General features: G+C 40.4%; 1 protein-coding gene across 1 annotated transcript in view; it reads left to right on the plus strand.

Moving 5' to 3' along the window:
* The first annotated feature begins 422 nt into the window (after positions 1-422).
* Positions 423-24,510, plus strand: part of Grxcr1 (glutaredoxin and cysteine rich domain containing 1) — a 107,045-nt gene continuing 82,957 nt past the window's right edge. Inside the window, exon 1 of the mRNA XM_057772615.1 lies at positions 423-806. Within this exon, the coding sequence (XP_057628598.1) occupies positions 423-806 (384 nt within the window). The remainder of the gene's footprint in view (positions 807-24,510) is intronic.

The following is a 24,510-nucleotide window of genomic DNA, read 5'->3' on the forward strand; positions in this document are numbered from 1 at the left end:
ATTTTATTTCAGACCTCCATTCTAGACGGTAACCTGTAGAGTTGTTTCAGGTAAGATCATTTCGACACCCATCATCTGCTTTGACATTCAAGCCCCTTACGTCCTTGTCGCATGCTTACTGTATGTCTCATCTCAGGCCACTTTCTTGCACTTGTTCTGTCAGAGCCCACCCTGCATGTTTAATATTTAAGGGCTGGGATCGTTTTGCAGGTTTTAGTTTAATGGTAACCATAGCACACATGCACATGCATTATTTATAGCCAAGGCACACCGCATGTCCTTGGGCATCCTCTTTTCTTTCACTCTTAGTGCCACGGGAGGGCTGCTGTCTTTGGAAGTCAGCTCTGCTGTTGCTGTGGCCAAGGGAGGAACTGACAGCAGATCCATAATGGTGTGAACTGTGCATGTGGGTGGAGGTGACCATGCTAAAAAGAGAGACAAAGGCAGAAAGTGACAGGCCGCGGAAAGTCCGGTTTCGGATTGCCTCGTCTCACAGTGGCAGAGTTCTGAAAGAAGTTTATGAAGATGGACAACCCCCGGGCTCTCTGGATTCTGAATGTGCCAGTGTCTGTGGACTAGATGGACTCAGAGACTCTGAGAGACAGCAAAACGGCCACACTGGACCAGAAGATAGCGAACACGAGAAAGATCAGGATGACTTGCTGGTATTAGCCAGGACAGCCAGTGAGAAGGCTTTTGGAACGAGACGAGTCAACATTTTAAGCAAAAATGGTACAGTGAGAGGCGTCAAATACAAAGTGAGTGCTGGCCAAGCTCTGTTTAACAATTTGACCAAAGTGTTACAGGTAAGTCATTACACTTTCCCGCTCTGAGCTTTGTTCCTCACTCACACTCTCCACCCCCTCAGTTCTCCAGGACAGCATCTCATTCCTCCAACTTCATGGGGCTCTCTCCATCTAAGACCCTGTGTGCACAGTCACCCACTAGGCTCATTGTTCTTGGCAAACTACATTGCCTTCTCATAACCAAATATCTGATCTGTAAGTCATCTCCTCTGAATGTGATGACTAGCACAAATCTATTCCTTAACAAAGAAAGAAGATGGCAAACTAGAGTGTTTAAAGCATTTCTTCAATGCCTAAAAGTTAATTCCTTTCTGGCCTATCCTTAAATCAGCATCCTTTGCCACTTTTATTGATAGCTACACCAGAAAAGCAGAGTGCTCTCGCTTTTGGTATAGTGTGTTCAGTAGTGCAGTTATAAAGACCATTTTCAAGGATGGTGTACACTTGTTGAAGTCCATTTCTCCATTCATTTGCTTGTAATGGCTTTAGAGCAGTACTTGGAAAAGCTTTAAAAATATAGAGATTCAGACTTCAAGCTTAAGATGTGCTAGGTTCTGCACCCGAACATAGGTATGTGTTATTTAGATCTGATGCCTTTGACAATGATCTAATGCTCAGGAAAACGTTTCCAATTTCCTGGAAGTGTTAGTAGGATTATCTTTCTGAGGTTGTTTAACCCAGGAATAGTATTTATAATCACTGTGATTACAGTGGCAACTCACTGCTTTCACTGCAATTGCATTTTCTATTATTTTTGATACCTAAGCAAAATGACCTCTTGTAATAAACTATTCCATGCTTCTATATTCTATAAAGAAACAGGGATGATAGAGAGAAAGAGTTTCAAACCAAATGTCACTCCAGTATATTTTACTTCAAAGGAAGTTTGTGAAAAGATCAAATCATGAGAATCTAAAGAAGCAAATTTAGATCTTACCCAAAGAAAAAAGAGCAGCAAAGAGTGGTGGTGTTTTACATATGTAGAATGTATTCATGAATGATTTAATAGGTTAAGGATGAGAGTCAAAATCAGAGACTGATAATTATGCTTCATGAGATAGGGAATGGTCTCACAGAAATTTGTAGAGATGTGACTTCTGGGTTAAAGAAAACCTTACAGGAGTGAGTTTTCATCATTATAAACATTTTTACTGTCAGGCCCCAGACCAAGTTTCTATATGGCAATAGGCTCTACAATGTGTGCATTCCAGGTGGTTAATCAGTTTCTTATTATTTGAATTGCTTTATGGCTGAAGGTTTTTTATCACAAAACTGCTATTTTAGTTTTAGTACTTTGATTTGCACTTGTTTACCAACCTCTCAAAAATACTGTCACTTATGCATAAATACCACAAACCCCAAAACCTACAAGGGAAACTCTAGCTTTCTCCTTCTGTTTTCACCCAATAGTGCTACAAATGTACAATCGAGCATCAAAGGAAACTTCCAAGTCAAAACTCTGCCACTGGATTACCTTAAATAATTACTTGCATAGTTTTCTTTGCATGACTTGGTAAACAATTTTGTGAACACAAATTCAGTCCAACTTTTTTTGATGATCTTGTCTACTCCAAGTGTTGAAACAATCAGCATTTGTAATCACAAAGTTTTGACATCATCTTTAGTTTCATCATAATTAAGATTCCATAAAATGAATGCTATTTGATCTCTCCAGGGAGAAGCACATAAAGGGTCTGTGACTTTGGACCAAGGCTGCCATTTTCCCTACTCAAAGGGCATCCACTGTAAGAACAGTAACTCTATGTAATATGAGCAAAAAAGACATATGGGGCATTATGTAGAGAACAGATTTGAGTCCCTGCTACTTCATAAAGAATATGCACATCATAAATGGTATCCTATGTCTTGCCTGGGATGCCCGAGACGAATAGGTTTCCATAGGTATGGCTTCTTGGATCTGCCCTTTTCCATAACTTTAGCAAACTGTGCAACAAACTTACCTGAATGTCACCATAACTTAGTGATTTAGTTCAGGGAGGAAGGAAAAAATGAACAAAACCAGTTTCTCGGACATCTGGTTCAGGTTTTGATATAAAGCTCCTCTCAGTGAACAAGAAACCGTGACTGAAGAAACACTTAGACCTTTCTTCCTGTTTCAGGTTATAAAATCTTAAAACACTCAATTTGAAACTTGAGGGGAAGTGCAAAAATAAAGATAAAGCCATCCAGAGTGCACGTGAGATGCTTGGCTTCCTCTCTGTTATTTCCTTGAGTAGTTACTGCTTTGTCAAAAACTATTGACTCCACTTCCAAAAATTTCAACTGTACAGAGACGAGTTGATTAAATGATTCTTTAAATCAATTTTACTTCTTGGTGGTACTTTTTAGACTGTCAAGTGGATAGCTGAACTAGTTTCTATTCTGTCTCTTAGTTGACACCACAGAACACCAGACAATGGCGGATGCATGGTATTTATCGGGGTGACGGTTGTAGTGACAGAAGTGAGGAGACTGGGGTCAGTCACCTGGTGGCCAGCTGGGCTTGGAAGAGAAGTGGAGCTTCAGTCAGGGGTCTCCAGTTGGTCTGGATTATAGGTCTTCAAAGGCAGAGGCTGGTTTTTGTTTCACCCCTGCCACAGGTATCCAGAAGGCAATGCTGAAGAGAGGCGAGTCCGGACATCTGAAAGCCTCAAATCTAGTTTGAGCATAGAAACGTGTATTGATTAGAATCTCTTAAGCAAAAACTTGGAATTTGCTTCTGTTAGAAGCTTTTTAGTTTATTCTCACACACATCAAGGTGTGACGATAACTCAACAGCTGTGCAGATGGTGAATTTACCTGGGTAGTGTAAAATAGGAGTCCTTCCCATCACCCGTGCTGTCAATATTTAATGGGGAAAAATGAAGGAGACTTGCATCGAGGTGAGATTCTGATCAGGTTGGGTTACTGGGAAGATCTCCTGGAGTTGAAGAGGAGCCATGTTTCCTATCAAAGCTAAGCTCATCAATTGATCAATTGAGACAGGCCCACAGGTGTTACCAATGCTGTCTAAAGTGGGTGACCTTTGTAGCACTAGCAAGTCTACTGTAAGGATATTTTTCTCTCTACTAATATGAATCTAATCCAGATTACCGGAATAATTTACAATACCTACAGTACTTATTTTTCCTCTTCTCCTTCACCCCCAGCGCTAGTCAGCAATCATATGCAAAGCAAATTATAAGGATTCTGGGTGGCACACAGCTCTTATGGTCCAGTTGGCAAGATGAAATCGAGGCACTCTTTGTTCTTAGCAGCAACATTAAATAAAGTGTCTTAGTGTGAATCGGTGATGCAGATAACCAAGGTTGTTAAGTCTTGCCAATATATTGTTATTAATCTATAGTTTAGATGGTTTTCATTCCTTGACCTTCTCCTCAAACTATGTTAGGATATTCTTGTAGAATATACCTTTTTAGTTCCCATAATTTTAACTTCTTCTTGTTCAAATTTAAAATTATCAAAGAAAAATGAATCCAAAGAAGGACCTTGAATGCATAGGTTATGTTTGTATGTATACATGCTGCATATCTCTTCTTATGGTAGTTGCACCTAGGATTGATTTAACGTGTTGAGACAAAAAAGTGATATGTTGGCATAGTAATTTGCATCACACACAGAACTTTCTTGTGTATTATTTTTTACCTAAAACTCTTATGAAAGAAGTAATGAGACTTTTGTTATGTCCCTGGTGATAATTAGAAAAATTCATTCTTACTTTTTCATAACTTTTGACAATTATTCTTACAATACATGCAATCCATACTTTTTGATATTGTTTATAGTGTTAGATAAAGTATCTGGTTCAAAGCTAATAATAATACATGAATTCTAACATTTCTTTTTCTATTAAAAGTATATCAAATATAAAAATGCCCAAATTTACCTTTTAAAATTTAATAATGATGAACACAAATATTTATAAGACTAAATATATCATGTTATGATATCATCTATTTTTTTAAAATTTCATCATTTGTGAGGTTTTAAATTTTACTATTGGTTTAATATTTGGTTTTCAGCTGGGGAAGGTCTGAAGAAATAGACAGTGTTTATTCAGCTTTAACAGTTTTTAAAAAAAATTATCACAGACATCATTTCCAATTGATTAAGTAGTCATGAGATTGCAATCTGACTCTCTTGGTTGGACGGTGGTGGTTCACACTTTTAATCCCAGCACTCGAAAGGCAGAGGCAGGAGAATCTCTGTGAGTTCAAGGCCAGCTTGGTTTACATGAACTAGTTCCATGACAGGCTCCAAAGCTACAGAGAAACCCTTTCTTGAAAAACAAACAAGCAAGTAAGCAAACAAACAAACCAAAAAAGAAAGCCTGACTCTTAGACTTGTCCACTGAGTCAGGATGGATGACAGTGACAGAAGTTTCTGCAAGACGTTTATCTATCTTTGGTTCATAGAGTATAGGTCAGGTAATATACTATTGTTCCCTGGAATACTCTTGGTGAGTCTGTGACCTTGCTGTCTTACTTGAAGAATTCTGTAAGGCAACATCAAGCATTCTTAGGGCTGATTAAGTAGCGCCTCAACACCAGACAGTATTCCTATTATATATGTGTTCTAACATATTAATTTCTCACAGGAATCTTAAAAAATAGTATTGGTATTAACAAATTAGTTATTATGAAGCTCTTTTTTCTATATGAGAAAAAATTAATTTGCAGAATTTAAAAGTCATTTGTCCATAAAAATTGCTGCAGACAACTTGCATGGATGTGCTGCCTTCTTAGTTATCAGGAATTAGGCATGAACCTTAAGGATCTGATATGATCGCAAATATTGTAGGCTACTACTACTCTAGGCACACTCTTTATTTTATTTTACTTTTATTTTTATTTTTAAAAAAGCAAACTATCTTTTTTCATTATATATACTAATCGAAGTTTCCGCTCCCTCTCCTCCTCCCATTTCCTCCACTAACCCCCCACCACATCCCCCCCATCCATCCACGGAGAAGGTAAGGCACATTGCTTTAGGGAAGGTCCATGGCCTGTATCTAGGCTGAGCAAGGTATCCATCCAAAGAGAATAGGTTCCCAAAAAGTCAGTATAAACAGTAGGGCTAAATCCCGGTGCCACTGCTAGTGGCCCCTTGGTCTGCCCCAGCCATGCAACTGTCAACCACATTCAGAGGGACTAGTTTAGCCCTATGATTGTTTCTTCCCAGTCTGGCTGGTGTTGGTAAGCTGCATTAGCTCAGGTAGACTGTTTCAGTGGGTGTACCCATCATGGTCTTGATCTCTTTGCTCATATTCTCATTCCTCCCACTCTTCAACTCGGCTTTGGGAGTTAGTCCAGCGCTCTGATGTAGGTCCTGCCTCTGTTTTCATCAGTTGCTGGATGAAGGTTCTATGGTGATATTGAAGATATCCATCAGTCTGACTACAGGGCAAAGCCATTTGGGGTCCCCCTCCTCTATTTCTTAGGGTCTTAGCTGGTGTCATCCTTGTGGACTAAGCACTGTGGACTAAGTGCTGTTTTATGGATGATGGTCCAAAACTGGTTCTGAAAGAATTTATCTGAATTTGGCTTTACTTCCCATTCTCAAACAATTTTCTGATTTTTCTGTTATTATTGTTGTTGGCATAATATTTTCTGCTACTCATTCTTAATTTCTTGAATATGTTTTTCCCTTTGATTTTCTGTTGGCATGTCATCATTCCATTTGGTCTTTCTTCTTCCTTTCTCTTGTGTTTTTTTTTCCTTATTCTTTCTAATTTAGCTCTTCCTTGTAGACTTAAGACTCAGGTTAATCTGTGTAACCTAGGACTTTTAATTCTGATCCCAAAAGTCTCAGAAAATTAGCACTTTTCCAGTTTCTGTGAGTTTTATTGAAGTTGTTATTTCCATCAGTATTGCCTACTCTCCTCACTTTGTGAGACTCTTCTATTGTTATGATATTTGAACTTGTGTAACTTTGGTTTTGGTTACATGAACTCAGCCTCAGGAATCTGCCTGAGGTCATACTCCAGAACAATATGCTGAGCAAGCACACACTCTCAGCAAGATGACTTGCAACCATCAATAAGCTCTTACAAATAATACACAGTAACCACGTAATTAAGGAAACTAGCCCATGATTTCTCAAATTATGTTTTTTTGTCATAATCTTATTGAAACATAAATCATATGTAACTTTATTCATCCATTCAAAATGCACCACCAGATGCTTTTAGTGAGTTAACTAAACTGTACATTCATTATTTATAAGCTATTTAAGAATGTTTTCATTATCCAAACAGAAAATCTGTAAGCATTCGTCTTCATTTCTCTTGCCTCCATCCTGCATTTCCTTTCTTCACTATTTTTCCTTTCTATAAGAAATTGCTTGTCTATTTCCTAGTTAGCTGCCTAATGTTTCCATTTAAACACATTATTCCTACGTAACTGTAGTCATACGTCCATTGGCAAACAGCTCCATATTCCTCAATTCTTGCTAGTTACTCAAGGGTCTGATAACCTCTTCTACTCTCTGGAAGGTCAACATTTAATATCTCATATATGAGATCATGTGGTATTTATATGCCTGTTTAGATTAATTTTAGCTAACCTGAAAGACTATCAGTATTGTTGCAACTTTCCACTTTTTATGGTGTAATAATATTCTATTATCAACATATCACCTTTTCATATTTATTTCTTCACTAATGATGACTTAGGTGGGTTATATGTTTCAGCTGTTGTGATTAGTACTGTAATAAACAAGGTGTGTAGATAACACTTTGTCTGGGATATGTTTTATGTGCATGCAATCAAAGGTGTGTATTTTATAGCTATCGATTAGAATGTTCTATAAATATCTATAAGGTCTGTTTTGTATAGTTTAAGTATGTGTCCCTGATAATTTTATGTCTGGACAATCTGTCCACCACAGATGAAATGTTGAAGTCTTCTCTTGTCATTTAATATGGTCTAACTCTTTCTTCATACCCATTAGCACTGATTTATGCTTCCAGGTCTCATGTTTTGGGTATATTTTGACTGGGGTTTCTGTCCCACCCAGTCATATAAGCCATTTATTCCCAAATAAACACTCAGAGGCCTACATTAATTATAAATTGCTTGGCCTATTAGCTCAGGCTTCTTATTAGCTCTTATAACTTATATTAGCCCATAATTCTTGTCTGTGTTAGTCACGTGACTTGGTACCTTTTTTTTTTTTTTTTTTTTTTTTTTTGGTGAGGCAGTCACATCTTGCTTCCTCTCTGTCTGGGTGACAGCTGCAGACTGAAATGTTCCTCTTCCCATAATTCTCGCCTTTACTTCCTGCCTGGCTACTGGCTAATCAGCATTTTATTAAAAATAATACAAGTGACAGGATGACAGGATAAAAGACCGTTGTCCCACAGCAGGTATATACACATTTGTAACTGTTATCTGGTTAAACTGACCTCTGCATTTTTCTGCAGTTACCTTTGTGGTATTTTTTTTACAGTTTCTGTTGGTCAAGTTTACTTTGTCTGATGAAATGTTGTCTATTGGTCTCCATTTGCATGAAATATTTTTCTCCGTCCTTTTACTTTCAGATGACATAATTTTTAATTTATTTTATTTTATTTATTTTATTTAGTTTTTCGAGACATGGTTTCTCTGTAGCTTTGGAGCCTGTCCTGGAACTAGCTCTTGTAGACCAGGCTGGCCTCGAACTCACAGAGATCCGCCTGCCTCTGCCTCCCGAGTGCTGGGATTAAAGGCGTGCGCCACCACCGCCCGGCTCGACATAATTCTTTACAGGAAAGTATGTTTCATTTGCATTCCAGATGGTTGGGTTTTTGTTTTTGTTTTTTATTCCAGGCACCTACTGTATATCTTTTAATTTCAGAATTTAGACAATTTATATCCAAAGTAATTATTGGTGGGCAAAAATATACCACTGTCATTTTGTTCATTTTTCTGAATTGGTTCATGCTTGCTTATGATATTTCTTTGTGGTTAAACAATTTTTTCTCCACAAGTAGTATGTTTTTATCCATTTTTTTCTGTTTTTAGTGTATAATTATAGGTTTTTACCTTGTGCTTACTATGGTACTTACGAAAACATGTAGTTACAACAGACATTTTAATCTGATAGCAACATAACTGTGGTCATAAAAATACTCCACACTTTCATTTTATTGGTTCTCCCACATTAACTTTCTGATGCTATGCATTATATATGCCTTTATATTGTATATTCCTTAATGAATCATTGTACTTATGATTTATTTCCTTTTAATTTTTGAGACAGGATTTCTCTGTGTATCCTGGCTGTCCTGGAACTCACTCTGTAGACTAGGCTGGCCTCAAACGCAGAGACCTACCTGGCTCTGCCTCCCAAAGTGCTGGGAGCCACCAAGGCCTGGCTGATTACTTTTTTCTTTTTGGTGTATGTGTGTGCATATGATATATGTGTGCACATGTGTATGTGCACTTGTGTATGACATGTGGAGGCTAAGGTATTCCCCCAGGCGCTGTCTGTCTTGTTTCTTTTGAGACAGAATCTCTCACTCAGACCAGCTACGCTGGCTGGCCAATGAGGTCCAGAGACTTACCCGCCTTTGCCTGTAGTGGGAGCCGCGGGCCTCTTCCCACAGCCCGGCTCCCGCATGGTTAGCTTTATACCCGAAATAACAACACAAGCATTGTATTCTTTTAAACACTGCTTGGCCCATTTCTATTCATGTGTGTAGCACCTTGAAGTGCGCTTACCAGGAAGATTCTAGCCTACGTCTATCCTGGGTCGGAGTTTCATCGCGTCTGCTCTGGAGAGGGGAGCATGGCGCCTGTCTCTCGGAGGAGCTGCCCTGCATCTGAGCTCACTTCCTCTTCCTCCCAGTATTCTATTCTGTTTACTCCACCCACCTATGTTTTAACCTATGAGAGCCAAGCAGTTTCTTTATTACTTAACCAATGAAATCAACAGATTGATATGACACTCCCACATCATTTGCCTCTTTAGGTAGAGGATTAAAAGTGGAAGTCACCATGGCAGACTTATTGCATAGGTGCTTGGGTTGAACGTACATCTTCATGCTTGCGTGACGTTCCTTTTCTTTAATAAGTTTGCTTTTTAAATTTTATATTAGTACACATGATTAGGGGAGTCTAGGTTTGATTCAGTGTTTCCATTTATCACTCTCCCTAGCATTCCTTAGAATACAAGCTCAGCAACGAGCTCTCTCAGATGTGTGTCTAAGTCTTTGTTCCTCGTTGATATCTGAATGGCACCTTTTCTGACTGTAGTGTTCTTAGTTGGCAGGGATCCATTCAGTACTTTAAGTGAGTAATGCTACCCTTTTGTGCCCTGTAATGTTTCTGCAGAGATATTTGATACATAAGCAGTTCCTTGTATTGTTTTTATTGAGCTATATATATATTCCACTCCCCTCACTTTCTCCTCCTTCCCCTTCTACCCTCTCCCATAATCCTCATGCTCACAATTTCAGGAGATCTTGCCTTTTTCAACATCTCATGTTGATTAGATCCATGTATGTCTCTCTTTGTTGTCTAGGTTTTCTGAAATTGTGGATTGTAGGCTGGTTTTTCTTTGCTTTATGTCTAAAAGCCACTTATGAGTGAGTACACATTACATTTGTCTTTCTGAGTCTTGGTTACTGGTTTTCTAGATCCATCCATTTGCTTGCAAATTTCAAGATTTTTTTTTGCTGTGTAGTACTCCATTTTGTAAATGTACCACATTTTCTTTATTCATTCTTTGGTCAAGAGGCATTTAGGTTGTTTCCAGGATCTGGCTGTGACAAATAATGCTGCTATGAACATAGTTGAGCTCATGTTCTTGTGGTATGATTGAGCATCCTTTGGGTATATTCCTAAAAGTGTATTGCTGGATCTTGAGGTATATAGTTTTCTAATTTTCTGAGAAATTGCCATACTGATTTCCAAAGTTTACACTTCCACCAGCAATGCAGGAGTGTTCCCTTTACTCCACATCTTCTCCAGCATAAGTTGTCATCAGTGTTTCTGATCTTATGTTGCTGTTTTCAGAATTCTCTCTTGTAGTCTAAACATTGATGATAGTTTTATTGGAATACATTTCTGGTGATTTTATTTTGATTAAACGTGACTGGTGTCCTTTGACTTTTTTGAACCCTGATATTTATATCTTTCTACAGGTTTGGAAACTTTCATGCTGTTGCTTCTATAAGTAAGCTTTCTATTCCTGTCTCTCAGCCCTTTTGAATGCTAAAATCTTGTAGTTTTGCTCTTTAGATGCTATACTATAAGTTATTTAAGCTTTCATTCCTTTTCATTCTTTTTTTCTTTTTCTCCTCTGATTGGAAAATTTCAATGTCTGGGTTGCCACCAGCCGGGCCATGCAGAATCCCAGGCTAGAATTAGTAAAGATCTATTGCCACCAAAGAATGCCAACCAAGGTTCAAAGAGGCCACCGTCTCATCAAATGTACAGGCAGCAACATAAGGATAATCGGATGATGAAAAACCAGAGAAACACAGCGTTGTTGGAAGACATCAAGAAACCTCTAGAAACAGACCAAGATGAAGAGGAGGAAATCTATGAAATGACAGACAAACAATTCAGAATTGTCCTTTTACAAAAATTCAGGGAATTACAAGAAAATACTGACAAAAAACTAAGCGAAATTCGGGAAATAATTCATGAGCAACATGAGATGTTTGACAGAGAAATAAAAGTTAACCATTTCAAAATAAAAATTCTAGAGATGAAGAACAGAATAAGTGAATTGGCAAACTCAACAACAGGCTTTAACAGAAGACTTGATAATGCTGAGGGAAGAATCAGTGAGCTGGAAGACTGGACATACGATTCTAGACTTTAAGAAAGCATTGCCACCACAGAGCCAGACAGCCTCTCGTTGGTGGCTTGCTTATGCTGGCAGAATTTCTGATATATTTCAAAATGTGTACACCAGTAATATAAGAATTTAGTCTACAAAATTATATATTTATATAAATATGCCAATGCCTGAGTCATTATTACCTATAGGACATTTGCAAAATTATGAACTAAATAAAATATACAGAAAATTTTAATTAAGAGAAGATTATTTATGCGACAAGTACACTAATGGTTTGAGGTCTCTTTCGTACATTTGTTTTCCCAATAACCATTATTTTACCCATCTTCTGACAAATTATGCCTTATAACATTTCCTTGGGAGAGAAAAATATCATTTTCCCCATAACTTTGCTACAAATTCAATAAACGATAACAGTATTTGGTATCTTATCAATTTCTAAGCAACAAGTTGGGATTGTGAAAAAGTTAAATTGATCTTTGATCTTTTCTTCTTTTATAAAATTTATGCTCTGTAACTTTTCTTTTTTTCTTCTTTCTTTTCTCCCTTTTGTTGTTTTTTCAAGACAGGGTTTTTCTCTGCATCCCTGGCTGTTCTGGAACTCGATCTTTCTGTATACAAAGCTGGCCTAGAATTCAAGAGATCCACCTGCCTCTGCCTCCTGAGTGCTGGGATTAAAGGCGTGCACCATTACCACTCAGCAAGTCTATAATTTTTCTTCATGGAAAGCCTGTAGAAGCTTTATTAGTATACAAGGGTAATTGAAAAGTGAAAGCCAGTGTCTTGATTTGTTTCAGATAGCTTTTGTGAAAAGAGAAGAGGCAACAAGAGAGTCTGAGCATGTGGTAGGGTCCGAATGATGACCATCTTAGGTAGAATGGTGGAAAGATCTAGATGGGCTGTGATCCCAGGGGGAACTGATGGGTCTAGAGATTGAGAGAAGTGACTTCATCAGTTAAAACCAAAGCAGCAAGGAAAGTCCCAGTACCAGGCCATGACACTGAACACCCATTCTTATTTCCATATTACTGAGAGAATGGAACCAGGTTCATATGCCCTCATGGGCATCTAGGGAGTGCTTCCCTTTAAAAGCTATCAGCATTGTGCTTGTATGGCATGTGATCAAACCGATCTCCCTGAATGTGGCTGACAAGGAGGGCTGACTGAAAAGCCAAGGAAAATGGCACTGGGTTTTGATCCTACTGCACTGAATGACTTTGTTTGGATGCTCACCTTCCTAGTCCTAGATGGAGGGGGGGAGGACCTTGGACTTCCCACAGGGCAGGGAACCCTGACTGCTCTTTGGACTGGAGAGGGAGGGGAAGGGGGATGGGGAGAGTGGGAGGGAAATGGGAGGAGGGTAGGAGGTGGAAATTTTTAATTAAATAATAATAAAAAAAGAAAAAAAATGCTATTTGGCAATGAAGAGAAAAACGTGGCAGGAAGAGAGAGACAGATGATGTAGCAGTAGCTCTGACAAAGTCCACATCAGGACTTTCCATAGTACCTCTTACTGAGCCCTTTAAAAATGATCTTTAAGAACAACGCTTATACATTACTCTTGCCATGTCAGAAATTTTACTTAGTGTAAGAGTCACTAGTCGGGGCTGGAGAGATGGCTCAGAGGTTAAGAGCATTGCCTGCTCTTCCAAAGGTCCTGAGTTCAATTCCCAGCAACCACATGGTGGCTCGCAACCATCTGTAATGAGGTCTGGTGCCCTCTTCTGGTCTGCAGGCATACACACAGGCAGAATACTATATACATAATAAAATAAATAAATAAATAAATAAATAAATAAATAAATAAATATTAAGAGTCACTAGTCCTCAGAGGCTTGTATATCACTGCTATTACTATGCTAAATGTCATGTGTTGAAAATACGGTTTTTCTATGTGGTAGTGTTGAAAGATACGCCAACTCTATTAAGAGGTGTTTGAGTCCTCATGAATGTATAAATTCTTTTATCATAGAAACTGGTTAACTATCACAATAGTTTGTCTTAATTTCTTCATATATATATATAAATGTGTGTGCATTTGTATATATTTGTATATATGGATATATGTATGTAATATATATTATATATGTGTATGTATGTAACAAAAATTAAAGGAAAAATGGGGCATGAATTTGAAAGAGAGAAAGGAGGGTATATGGCAGAGTTTGAAGGGAAGAAAAGGAAAAAAAGAAATTATGAAATTATATTATGTTCTCAAAAAATTAATGTTTCTCCAAATGTGTATTACAAATACATTTTCCTGTCTTAAAAATTAAAATTGGTGTTATGGAGGTGGGAAAGAGCCCTGGTAAGCAATGAGGGTGCAAAGATTAATAACACACATTGCCTATCCTAAGAGAATCTCAGTTTATTCTTATGAAAAATATCACACTTTGGTAAGATATAACGTGAACTCAAGAGCTTTTAAGGGGGCAGAGATCGGGCATCTGACCCAGCTGTGTAAACCTTGGTGAGATCCTGTTGGTTCCAGACAGTGTCTTTTAACCTAAGGTTGCATGGGCAGCAGCCTGCCCCTGAACCTCTCTTGCCAGAACTCACTTCTCAGCTCCTACCTCTAAATTTGGCTCAGCTTCTGCCATAAGAACCTGCGTTCCTGAGGCCAGCTCCTCTTTCGGGCATCCTGCCTTGGCTCTGGCCCTTGCCTTTGCTGTGGATGGCATAGTTTCCCTCCTTTGGCTACCTGGCCAAGTGGTCCCCAGCATAGCCAGCCACCCGCATGCCTTGTGTCTTTGCTTTCCCCCTCACACCTGTCACCCCAAAGCCTAGTCTGCACTTTAAGTGTGGAAGCAAAGACAATCTCTTCTGGGTTGGTTTCCCATGCTTTTATTTGCCAACCCAGAATTCTTTTGTCTCTATGGAAGGTTTTCAGCTACAAGCCGCAGAGAACATTACTAGACAGGGCTTAACACATGCAGATTTTGGTATATGACAAGAATTTAGGAGCAGCAGCTGCCGAGTCTATCTGGTGAATTGATAATATGATAAAGACCCAGACTTTTTCTGAGGTTCCTCTTGATACAGGGGAAATTATTATCTCTCTCTTGGGGTTCCTAGCCTCATTACTAAAACAAATTAAGAATGAGTTCAAATGGAAGCTTAAGGACAGCTTTATTAGAATTTAAAAGAAAACCCCAGGGCAGGCAAGCTGTACACTTAAGCTGCTTCCTGGCAGAGGGAAATGAAGGAGAGGGAAAAATAAATCTATGCCATTTAAACTGGCACACTTGGCAGACAAGACAGGGCACGGCACTGGGGCCTGGGGAGCAGTAGTGGAGAGAAAGAGGAGGAAGCCCAGAGGTTAGGGAAAATCCCAAGGTGTCAGAAAAGGCATGCTTAGGAAAGAGAAACAGCAAAGGGCTAAATAATTCATCAAAGTGGACAGACTTTTGATGCTACAGAAAATGTACACTCATTAGGACTAATTTCACCCACCTCTTTAGTGTGGTGTCAGGTGAGCCCACATTCCAGGCTTGGTCTCTTAGTCAGTGTGACTGAAGTTGTTCAACTGGAATGTTGGATCTTAACTAGGGCAGAGATTCTAATCTCTTGACCAGAGGTTCCTTTTTTGATACTGGATCACACTGTGGTTTTGGGGTATCTGTAGCACCCCCTTATAGATTTGAAAGCCTGGACAAGATAATAAGTAGAAGGGAAGAGTGGGCAAATAAGATTATTCTGTTCAGATGTTACTGTTTTATTAGAAAAAGAAAAGTCTAGAAACATCCTAGGTGGCTGTCTCAGAGTTACTTCTCTGTCGCTTTACATGACTATATGGATGGTCTTTGGACTTCCCACAGGGCAGGGAACCCTGATTGCTCTTAGGGAAGACGAGGGAGGGGGACTTGATTGGGGGAGGGGGAGGGAAATGGGAGGTGGTGGTGGGGAGGAGGCAGAAATCTTTAATAAATAAATAAATAAATAAAAAGGAAAAAAAAAGCAGCTAGGGATGAACTTGGTGCTCCCTTTGCTGTAATGGTAGAAAGTAGTACAGGAAGATGGGCTTGGGATCAGCTGTTGATAAACAGGTAGGCCTGCCTCTCCATTGTGCAAGAACTTTGGCATACCTAGTTTTTATTTTGTCATTTATTCCATGTTAACTAGTGCCACCATACCACCTGAATTACAAAGGCACTTCTATAGTGTTCTTATTTTATAGCATCTATCTATCTATCTATCTATCTATCTATCTATCTATCTATCATCTATCTATCTGCCTACCTTCTATCTGTCTATGTATCTATTATCTATCTCTGCCCACCTCCAGGTCTAGAGCTTTTTAATTGACATGTTTACATATGTAATACTATAATTGCAGTAACTTCAAATAATGGTAAAACTGAAAAGCAATTTTATATTAATGACTGTGAAGTGTTAGCATATTAGTCATTTATTTTATCTATGACCATCTATACTATTCATATGATCTACCTATAGTTATATGTCACTTATATATATATTTTAAAAACACACATTTAGATTAGGGGCATACGTTTTGAGTACATGTGAAGCCCTGAGTCCACTCACCATGAGTATCAAAGGAAAATGGAGCAGTTACCATGCCAAGGTTGGCTGGGAAAATCTCAGAAGGCCCCACTTCTAGATGAAGAATTACAAGTAATTAATGTCTGGTAGGAGGAGGAGAGTAAGTCTTCCCCAGAGATAAACCCGCTGATGGGTTATACAATATCAAATATTCAGATCTAAAAACATACATCTGGGCAACACTAAACTATTTGGTTTAAACTTGCAGGTTGCATTTGTATACTAATTTGTGTGTGGGTAACAATAATAATTCAAGCAAAAGAGGCTATCAATTTGTGGGGGAGTGATGGACGATGTGGGTGGATTTGGAGGGAGGAGAGAGGGGGAAATGACGTAGATACAGTTCACATATATAAATGTAAAATTAGTTAAAATTAAGAAATTAAGAAAGGAAAAGGTGCACACTGCAGTTGACCTGGCTGGAGCAATCTAAAGGAGAAAACAGCTTCTGCACCACAATGCACATGGCTTTGTCTCTTTCTGATGCTTACCTACAGTAAATCAAAAATAAAACACACAACTGTGTTCCCTCTCACAGCTCCTTCCTCCCCACTTGCCTCAGAAGCCAGTTCCTCAGGGGCTCTGCAGGCACTGGGCTGGAAGTCATTTCCCATCTGAGAACAATGCTAGAAAGCTCTCTGCACGCAGAGCCAGGCAGACTCATTTTCAGAGAGACCAAGCAAACTGGCTTCAGCTGGTTTCCTTCTGCTACTCACAAACAAGGTTGGTTTTATTTTTGAATTACTTGAAAGCATGCTTCCACATTAGGAATAAGAGAAAAACCTTTTACTGAATGTATTAGAAAGTACCTTATTTTTTTCATTTATTGGAAATAGATTTTTTTTTCTCACATAATATATTCTGATTATGGTTTCCCCTCCCTCCAATCCTCCCAGTTCCTCCCCACCTCTCCTCCCTTCTGCATCCACTCCCTACTCTCATTAGAAAACAGTTTTCTAAGGGATGATAATAAATAATACAAAGCACATTGGAGTCGGATAAGAGAAACATAAGGAAAAGAGCCCAAGAGTAGGCACTGTTAGGTCTCAAATCTGGTGCCTATTTAACTTATCAAAGTGGACCTCCCATCATCCCTCAGTCCTACCCGTTTTAGGGTATGTCTGGCATACCCTGCACACATTCAAGTTTCCCATTAAAATACTAAACTGAAGGCCATCATATATATGCAGAGGATCTGGTGCCGACCCATGTAGGCCCCGTGATTATTGCTTTAGTCTCTGTGAATTCTTAGGAGCTTTGCTCAGTTGATTTAGAGGGCCTTGTTCTCCCGGTGTTTTTCATCCCCTTTGGTTCTTATACTCCTTTTCAAAATTCATCATTTTAAAACTTATTTTACATACCAACCACAGTTCCCTCTCCCTCCTCTTCTTCTACTCCCTCCCCTCGCCTCCCCACCACTCCTCTCTGTTTCTATTCAGATGGGAATCAACAAAGCATGGCTTATCAAGCTGAGGCAGGACCAAGCTCTTCCTCCCTGCACCAAGGCGGAATAAAGCATCCCACCATAGGGAATAGTCTCCAAAGAGCCAGACCATGCCTCAGGGACAGCTCCTAGTCCCACTGCCAGGGGCCCCACAAAAGATATACAACTGTCACCCAGATGCAGAGGCCCGGATGGGTCCCATGCTGGCTCCCCAGCTCTTGGTCCATGAGCTCTCACAAGCTCGGGTCAGCTGTCTCCGTGTGTTTCCCCGTCATGATCTTTATCTCCCTCTTTTCCCTGGGAAGAGGAAATGGATGGGATGTCCTAAGTAAACTGGAGGTGGGGGGAGTTGTCAGTTTGTGGAGAGCAATCTATAGTCTTGTCAACAAGTGACTATTATTATTTATTAATCATTATTAATTATTTGGGATTTTTGAGACAGGGTTTCTCTATATAGCCTTGATTGTCCTAGAACTCACTCTGTGTATCAGGCTGGCCACAAACTCCTAGAGCTCTGCCTGCCTCTGTCTCCCAAGTGCTGGGATTAAAGGTGTGTGCTACCATCCCAGGAGGTAGATTTTTAACCCCTTAATTTACACCATATAAGATGAAAACACACCTCAAATAATTAAAAGGACAACGAAAGCATCTCTACCCAAGTGTTCCCATCTTCCCTTTGTTCTGCCACCTGGAATTCTTTCTGTTGCTTCTTTTATTTCTTTGTTCCAAAGATCTTCTTTGTCTTGAATTCTTAAGAAACAGATTTGGAGATAAGATGCTTGTGAAAAATGAATTATAAGGGACACTCTCAAGAAAAAATAGGATGTACAGGAAGCAGCTAGTGCAGCCAGGAGGCTGAGCAAGGAGTGAGCAGGTACCAGCATCAGTCCACACCTTCTGGATGATACAGAATACAAACTCAGCTTGCTGGAGGTCCAGGTTGCTGTTTCACCTGGCCTTGTCAGTTGTCCTTGGCTCCTAGCTCATGGCAGCTTAGGAGTGGGTTGGCCAGCTGGGAACACATTACCACTGCGCACCTCTTGTCTCATTTGCTTCCTCGCACTCTTTGTTCCAGTCTGGTACAGCCTTGCCACAGTTGGTGGAATAGAGTATAGTTCCTAAGATGTTGTTGTTCTTGGGGTGATAACCTGGATTTAGTGCGTCCTCTTACCGTTCTCTATTTATGAGCCCACTGCACTGAGCTAGGACTTCTGCTCATCTTAATGGCGTCCATGGTTGAATGGCCTATCTTGTCAATGCCTGCAGTTTCTGAGCTCTTAACACTATACCTTCATCTTGCAGTGGTTGCTGTATTTCCTCATTTTTATTTAAATCCCCCCTGAGTTTCAAGGGAGCTAACCAAGCATCAAATATATTTTTTCCTGCTCCTTAGTTCTACCTCTTTGTGACAGTCATGGCAAATTGCCTTTGCTGTTATGAAAACTCCTTTTTTAAATTTTATTTATCTAAAAAGATTTTTCTGTTGTTGTTGTTGGTGGTGGTGGTGGTGGTGGTGTGTGTGTGTGTGAGAGAGAGAGAGAGAGAGAGACGTCTGTCCAAAAGAAGACATCAAATCTCTTGAAACTGGAGTTACACATGTGGGTTCCACGAACTAAAACTGAGGTTCTCAGAAAGAGTAGCAAGCATCTTTAATTGCTGAACCATCTCTACAGCTCCTTGCGACTTCTTGTCATGGTGTGTGCTGGGTGATGGTGTGGGCTGGGTGACAGGATGCCCCCTGGAGTTTACAGTTTACTGAACCTCTATCTTGTTATCTGGAAGAAGAGTTTCCTTCTGGGCTCAAGCACTTAGACTGCTCTGCCATTGCCGGGCTGTAAAGCAGAATTCTTCAGGTGTGTGACTGGGAGTGATGGGGGAATGGGGCTCCTTGCATATCTCCTGTGGTTCCTGACCCCATGAGTGCTATTGGCAACACAGCACTATGTGGTGGAGGCTAGTTAGATATAAGTGTGAAGCTGAAGAACCATGCTTCTTTCCCCTGAATAGACCCTCTAAACAGACCCTGCAGCTTGCTGTACTTTCTTCTAAAGCTATTTGGTTGCAAGTTGGGATAGTGAGGTACATGGCAGGGCAATATCCCTTCCTATACATATAGTTTGAATCTTTTAACCTTCTTGAGCCTGATCTTAGATGAACCCCTATCATTTTGTGATGAATTTCTACTGTGCTGCTTGACCTTGTGACTTTAAAGGTGCTCATGTACATGTGAGAGGTGCTGATGGGGAATTTTGATGGCTGAATATGGCAGATGTTCACATTTCCAGTGCTCAGGTCATGCCAGCTGTGAATGTTCAAAAGCTGTGAATGTTCTCCTGTTTCTGATATGGTCATGCTCCCGAGACCTAGGGGTACTGCTATGACTTTCTTATTGAGATAGACAAGAGGGAGACTCCAAATGGTGACCCTCCCTACTACAGATAATTCGAGTATCATAAGATCTACTGGGCTGTGTGAACTAAGCTTCAGGGCTCCTTATGCCTCAGTTTAGAACTATCAAAACCCTTTTTGGATCTTACACCAGAACCAATAAGCTTCTATGTCACTTGAAAGAGGATTCTGAAACCCTAAACACCCAAAACACCCCACTATCTTCTGTGCTTCTTTGATAGAACTGGGAATCAAAAACTCCGATAACTGGTCTTTAGCTGTTACGGAACGGCTCCAGCATACCCATGCCACTAGACTCCCAAATGCTTCTGCAGGAGTTAAAAGTTGTTGGCTTTTTGTTGAGTTCTATGTTTGGTTTATCTCAGTCTCCACAAAATGTGTTTGCTTATCAAATCATCCAGAATTGAACTCAGAGACAGAAATTGAGGTTCAACCTGAAGGTCAAAACTGCAAAACAGTCAATCACAGGTTCTTACCTCTACCTCAGTCCAAAATGGTGATCCTGCCTCAAGGAATCTCAGAATGAGCCGAATCCTGAGAGCTGTCTCTTCCTGTCCTATAATTCTTTCTAGTTCTGGGATTAAGGGCATGTGATGTAGGAGGGCCTTCTATCTATCTGTTGCTTTCATTGGTTAATTAATGAAGAAAACTGCTTGACCTGATAGGTCAGAACATAGTAGGCGAGGAAGACAGAACAGAATTGTGGGAGGAAGAAAGCAGAGACAGGAAGACGCCATGAAGCTCCTGCCTGAGGTGGACATAAGTTAGAATCTTCCCGGTAAGCCACGACCCCGTGGTGCTACACAGATTATTAGAAATGGGTTAATCAAGATGTGAGAATTAGCCAATAAGAGGCTAATGAGCCAACTAATGGGCCAGGCAGTGTTTAAAGGAATACAGTTTCTGTGTTATTATTTCTGGGGCTAAGCTAGCCGTGCTGGAGCCAGGAAGGATGAAAAGCAGGCCTGCTCACCTCATCACTACAGGCATGTATCACCACTGCCTGGTTTCTATGGCGAACTAGTGTGGTTATGGGGTTAAAGATGTGTGTCATTGCTGCCTGCTCTGTAAGGCTGGCCAGTGTGGCTGTTTTACTTTCTGTTCCAAAAGCAAGCTTTATTTATTAGAATACAAATGTAATGTTGCTACACAGAACCTTAGGGTTTTTGCTCTTCATTACAATGATGTTACTGCAGCTAAAGGACCAGTGTGAGTTCTATGACTTATGTTTTTGGCTGATTTTTCTCACATAGACCTCCTGAGTGACATGCCGCCCTTTCCCATCATCTGAGGAAGCATTTCTCTGTCTGGAGAGAGAGGTAGCTGAGAAGAGTTGGGGATGATGCAATAGCTTGGTTTTGGAAATAATGGAGAACAGAAACCAGTAGACGCCACATACTGTCAATGTAAACTCACATCATCTGGAAACAAAAGGTGAACTCATGGGGATAGAGAGCTGATGAAGATTCAAGATACTTAGATCTCTAACTGACACACTGCACTGGAAAGATGAGAGTGGTAGGTATGCCTTGGAGAGAAGAGAAAGGGGGAGAACTGGTCCTCTGGAAACTCAGAAGTTAGTAGTTAGATCTGTGGAGTTTTCAGTTAGCCATTGCCCCAGTTTCACGCCACAGAAATCAGGAAATGCTACAGATTGGGAATCTTCATCTGAGGGAAACCATTTTCTATTGTCACAGCACCTTTTGCTTGCCTCAGCTTGGCTCCTGCATTTTTGTGATCTCCATGGAAAGAATTCTGAAGAGACACAGAGAGCAAAGAGTAGAAGATAGGTAAAGCAGGTGTCTTCAAGAGAATCGAGTGAGCTGTGGCCAAAGCAGCCACTGCTGAGAACACTCTCAAGGGTGACAGTGGGCAATGGCTGAGGGGACCCTGTGTCAACCTACATGTAGGAAGCCTTTACACTATTTATAAAGGTGTTAGAATACTCAGCTTACCTGAGGGACATTTTCCTTTTCAGGTGATTGATGGGCCTGTTGAGGTTGACTCTTAGAAGGGCATGCACATGGTTGCTCTACACCAAAGCGTCTTTCTCTTCTGTTATATTTTAAGTTTCCTGGAACCGGATTTAGGTGGCTATCCATTAAATGACCTTCTGAGTCTAATCTGTCACAGCTGCTTTCAGGGCCAGAGACATGACTTAAGCTCCATTCCTCTGACCAGTAATTAGAGATCTGCAGTTTCCAGTGCTTATTCTTACAGGCTGTTGGTTATAAGAGAGGAAGCCATTCTGTGTATCTTTCAAACCTCCCAATGTGTAGCTAACTTCCCAGTGCTGCCAGAGCTCTAGAAGTGAGACTGCTAACAAGCTTGTCACAACAGGAAAAGGTGCGGAACAATAGTGTCTCTTGTCTACCCTCCCCAAACCAAACCAAACCAAACCAAACACCCAATTCACAAATATGCTGTATGCACTGAATAATTTCTTCAGCCAGGGCTAGTGCCTGCATTTTCCCTTTTCCTAAAATGCAATCAGAAGGTGCCATCTGGCTAGTCAGATTTTAGAGCCATTATTGTCATTTTCTCATTAAAAAAATCATCTGCCTCCTGGGTTTGATTAGTTGCTGTCTAGCTACCTTGCAGAACATAGAAACACGGTCACATTTCTCTTTCAGCCTCCAGTCTCTGGGCTCAGATGATTGCACAGTCTAATTGCAGTTCTCCTCTGTTGAAGACAGACTCTTGGTTCTCTGTAACATTTACATTTAAATCAAATGTCCCAGTTTGATGTAGATGCCCAAGTTTCTCTCAGAGAAAGAGTAGGAAACATGGACTTGCATTCAGGTAATTTCTTTGGGCAGCAACCCAGGAGTAAGAGGTAGTGGGTGTGGAGGAGTGTGGGAGAAGGATGGAAAAGGTGAGGCATGGGTGCATGCATTGCTGCCACAGGCAACTGGGCTCTGAGCTGGGACCACTGGGGCAGTCTGAGAACTGTCCAAAAGCCTTTCAGAATCTATGCCAAGGAAAAGAAGGAGGCATTTGTGGTCTTCCTCTCCATTGATATTCAGAGTTTCTCCAAGAGACTAAATTTTCCTAAGTCTCAGGGCTAAACCCATGTACACACTCAGTAGATAATCCGACAAAATCCGTTCTCCATTTTATGTATTGGCAGACTGGAATATGCTCTCATTGTAATTCAAAATGTCAAAGTAAACAAGTGAATTTGATTTGTGAAACAAAAAGTCAGCACTAAAAGGTTAGAACTCATTGTCACTGAAGTACACACACAGCTTCTTGTGTTTGGGGTGTGCTTTACGTTATACTCAAAAGACAGTCATGAAATGTTTTCAGCTGTGGGGCTGGGAGCTCTGCTCCTCTGCACTCCAGCTGTGACAGTGACAACAGCTGCAGTGTCTGAGTACTCTCCTGTACTTTGCCATTATCATCTGATGCACAGTATAGGGCAAAGGGGAACTCAAGCATGGATGCTTGTGCTATGAAATAGAGATCTCAACGCCTTAGAGATGTGAAATATGAAATCATTAACTATGCTCAGAAAAGCAAGCCTATAGCCCCTATGTTGACCTGAGTCCACTCCCTGAAATGTGGGAGACAGGCTTGTGGTGAACGTTGTTATTGATTCTTTGCTTAACAATGGTCAGAACTCATGCAGAGCTGAGCACCACAGCAAGAATCAGGTTGGGAGAGCTATGGAACCACAAGGATCTGAAATGGGCTGAGTGGGGTCTTTGAATCTCCAGATGTGCTAACATTTCCATGTCACATGCACAACTCTCGGATGTGTACGGTTTTCTCTGATGATATTCTTCACTTCCCCATCTGCTTTCCCGTTTACTAGTTTTTGGCATGTCCACCCAGTCTGGAACCACATCTCAAGTGGTGACTTAAGACCGGGGTGGTTTGGAGTATGTCTTAAACACAGTCACAAAACAAGCGTGTAGCTTGTGGAAGTCCTGCATGTGAGCTTCTGTTTGTTTTTGGTCTGTGGTTTTAGGCCACCAGTGGGGCTTGCTTTCCTTCCAGCTATTAAGACCAGAGCAATCCCATCTTACCCTGTTCCAGACAGACTCTGCTTCAGCCCAGGGCTTTGGAGTTCTGGGCTTCATTTATTTACCATGTTGCTTCTCCTCTATTTCTAGTTCTTGATATCATGTTTTGATTTTTAAGAAATTTCCTCTTTTCCATTTCATCTCTAATTTTGAGGTCCTTGGGACATTTGATTGAGCACATCTGTACTTCACCATCACTGGACGCCTCTCCGAAAAATGATTCTGAGAATTCTCCATACTGATTTCCACAGTGGCTGCACCAGTTTGCATCTCATCAACAGTGAATGACGGTTCCTTTCTCCCTGTACTCCCTCTAGAATTTGTTGCCAGGTTATCTATTGATTTTTTTTTTTTTTTTTTTTTAATTTTCGAGACAGGGTTTCTCCGTAGCTTTTGGTTCCTGTCCTGGAACTAGCTCTTGTAGATCAGGCTGGCCTCAGACTCACAGAGATCCGCCTGCCTCTGCCTC

Source organism: Chionomys nivalis, chromosome 6 (assembly GCF_950005125.1).
Source record: "Chionomys nivalis chromosome 6, mChiNiv1.1, whole genome shotgun sequence".
Lineage (NCBI taxonomy): Eukaryota > Metazoa > Chordata > Mammalia > Rodentia > Cricetidae > Chionomys > Chionomys nivalis.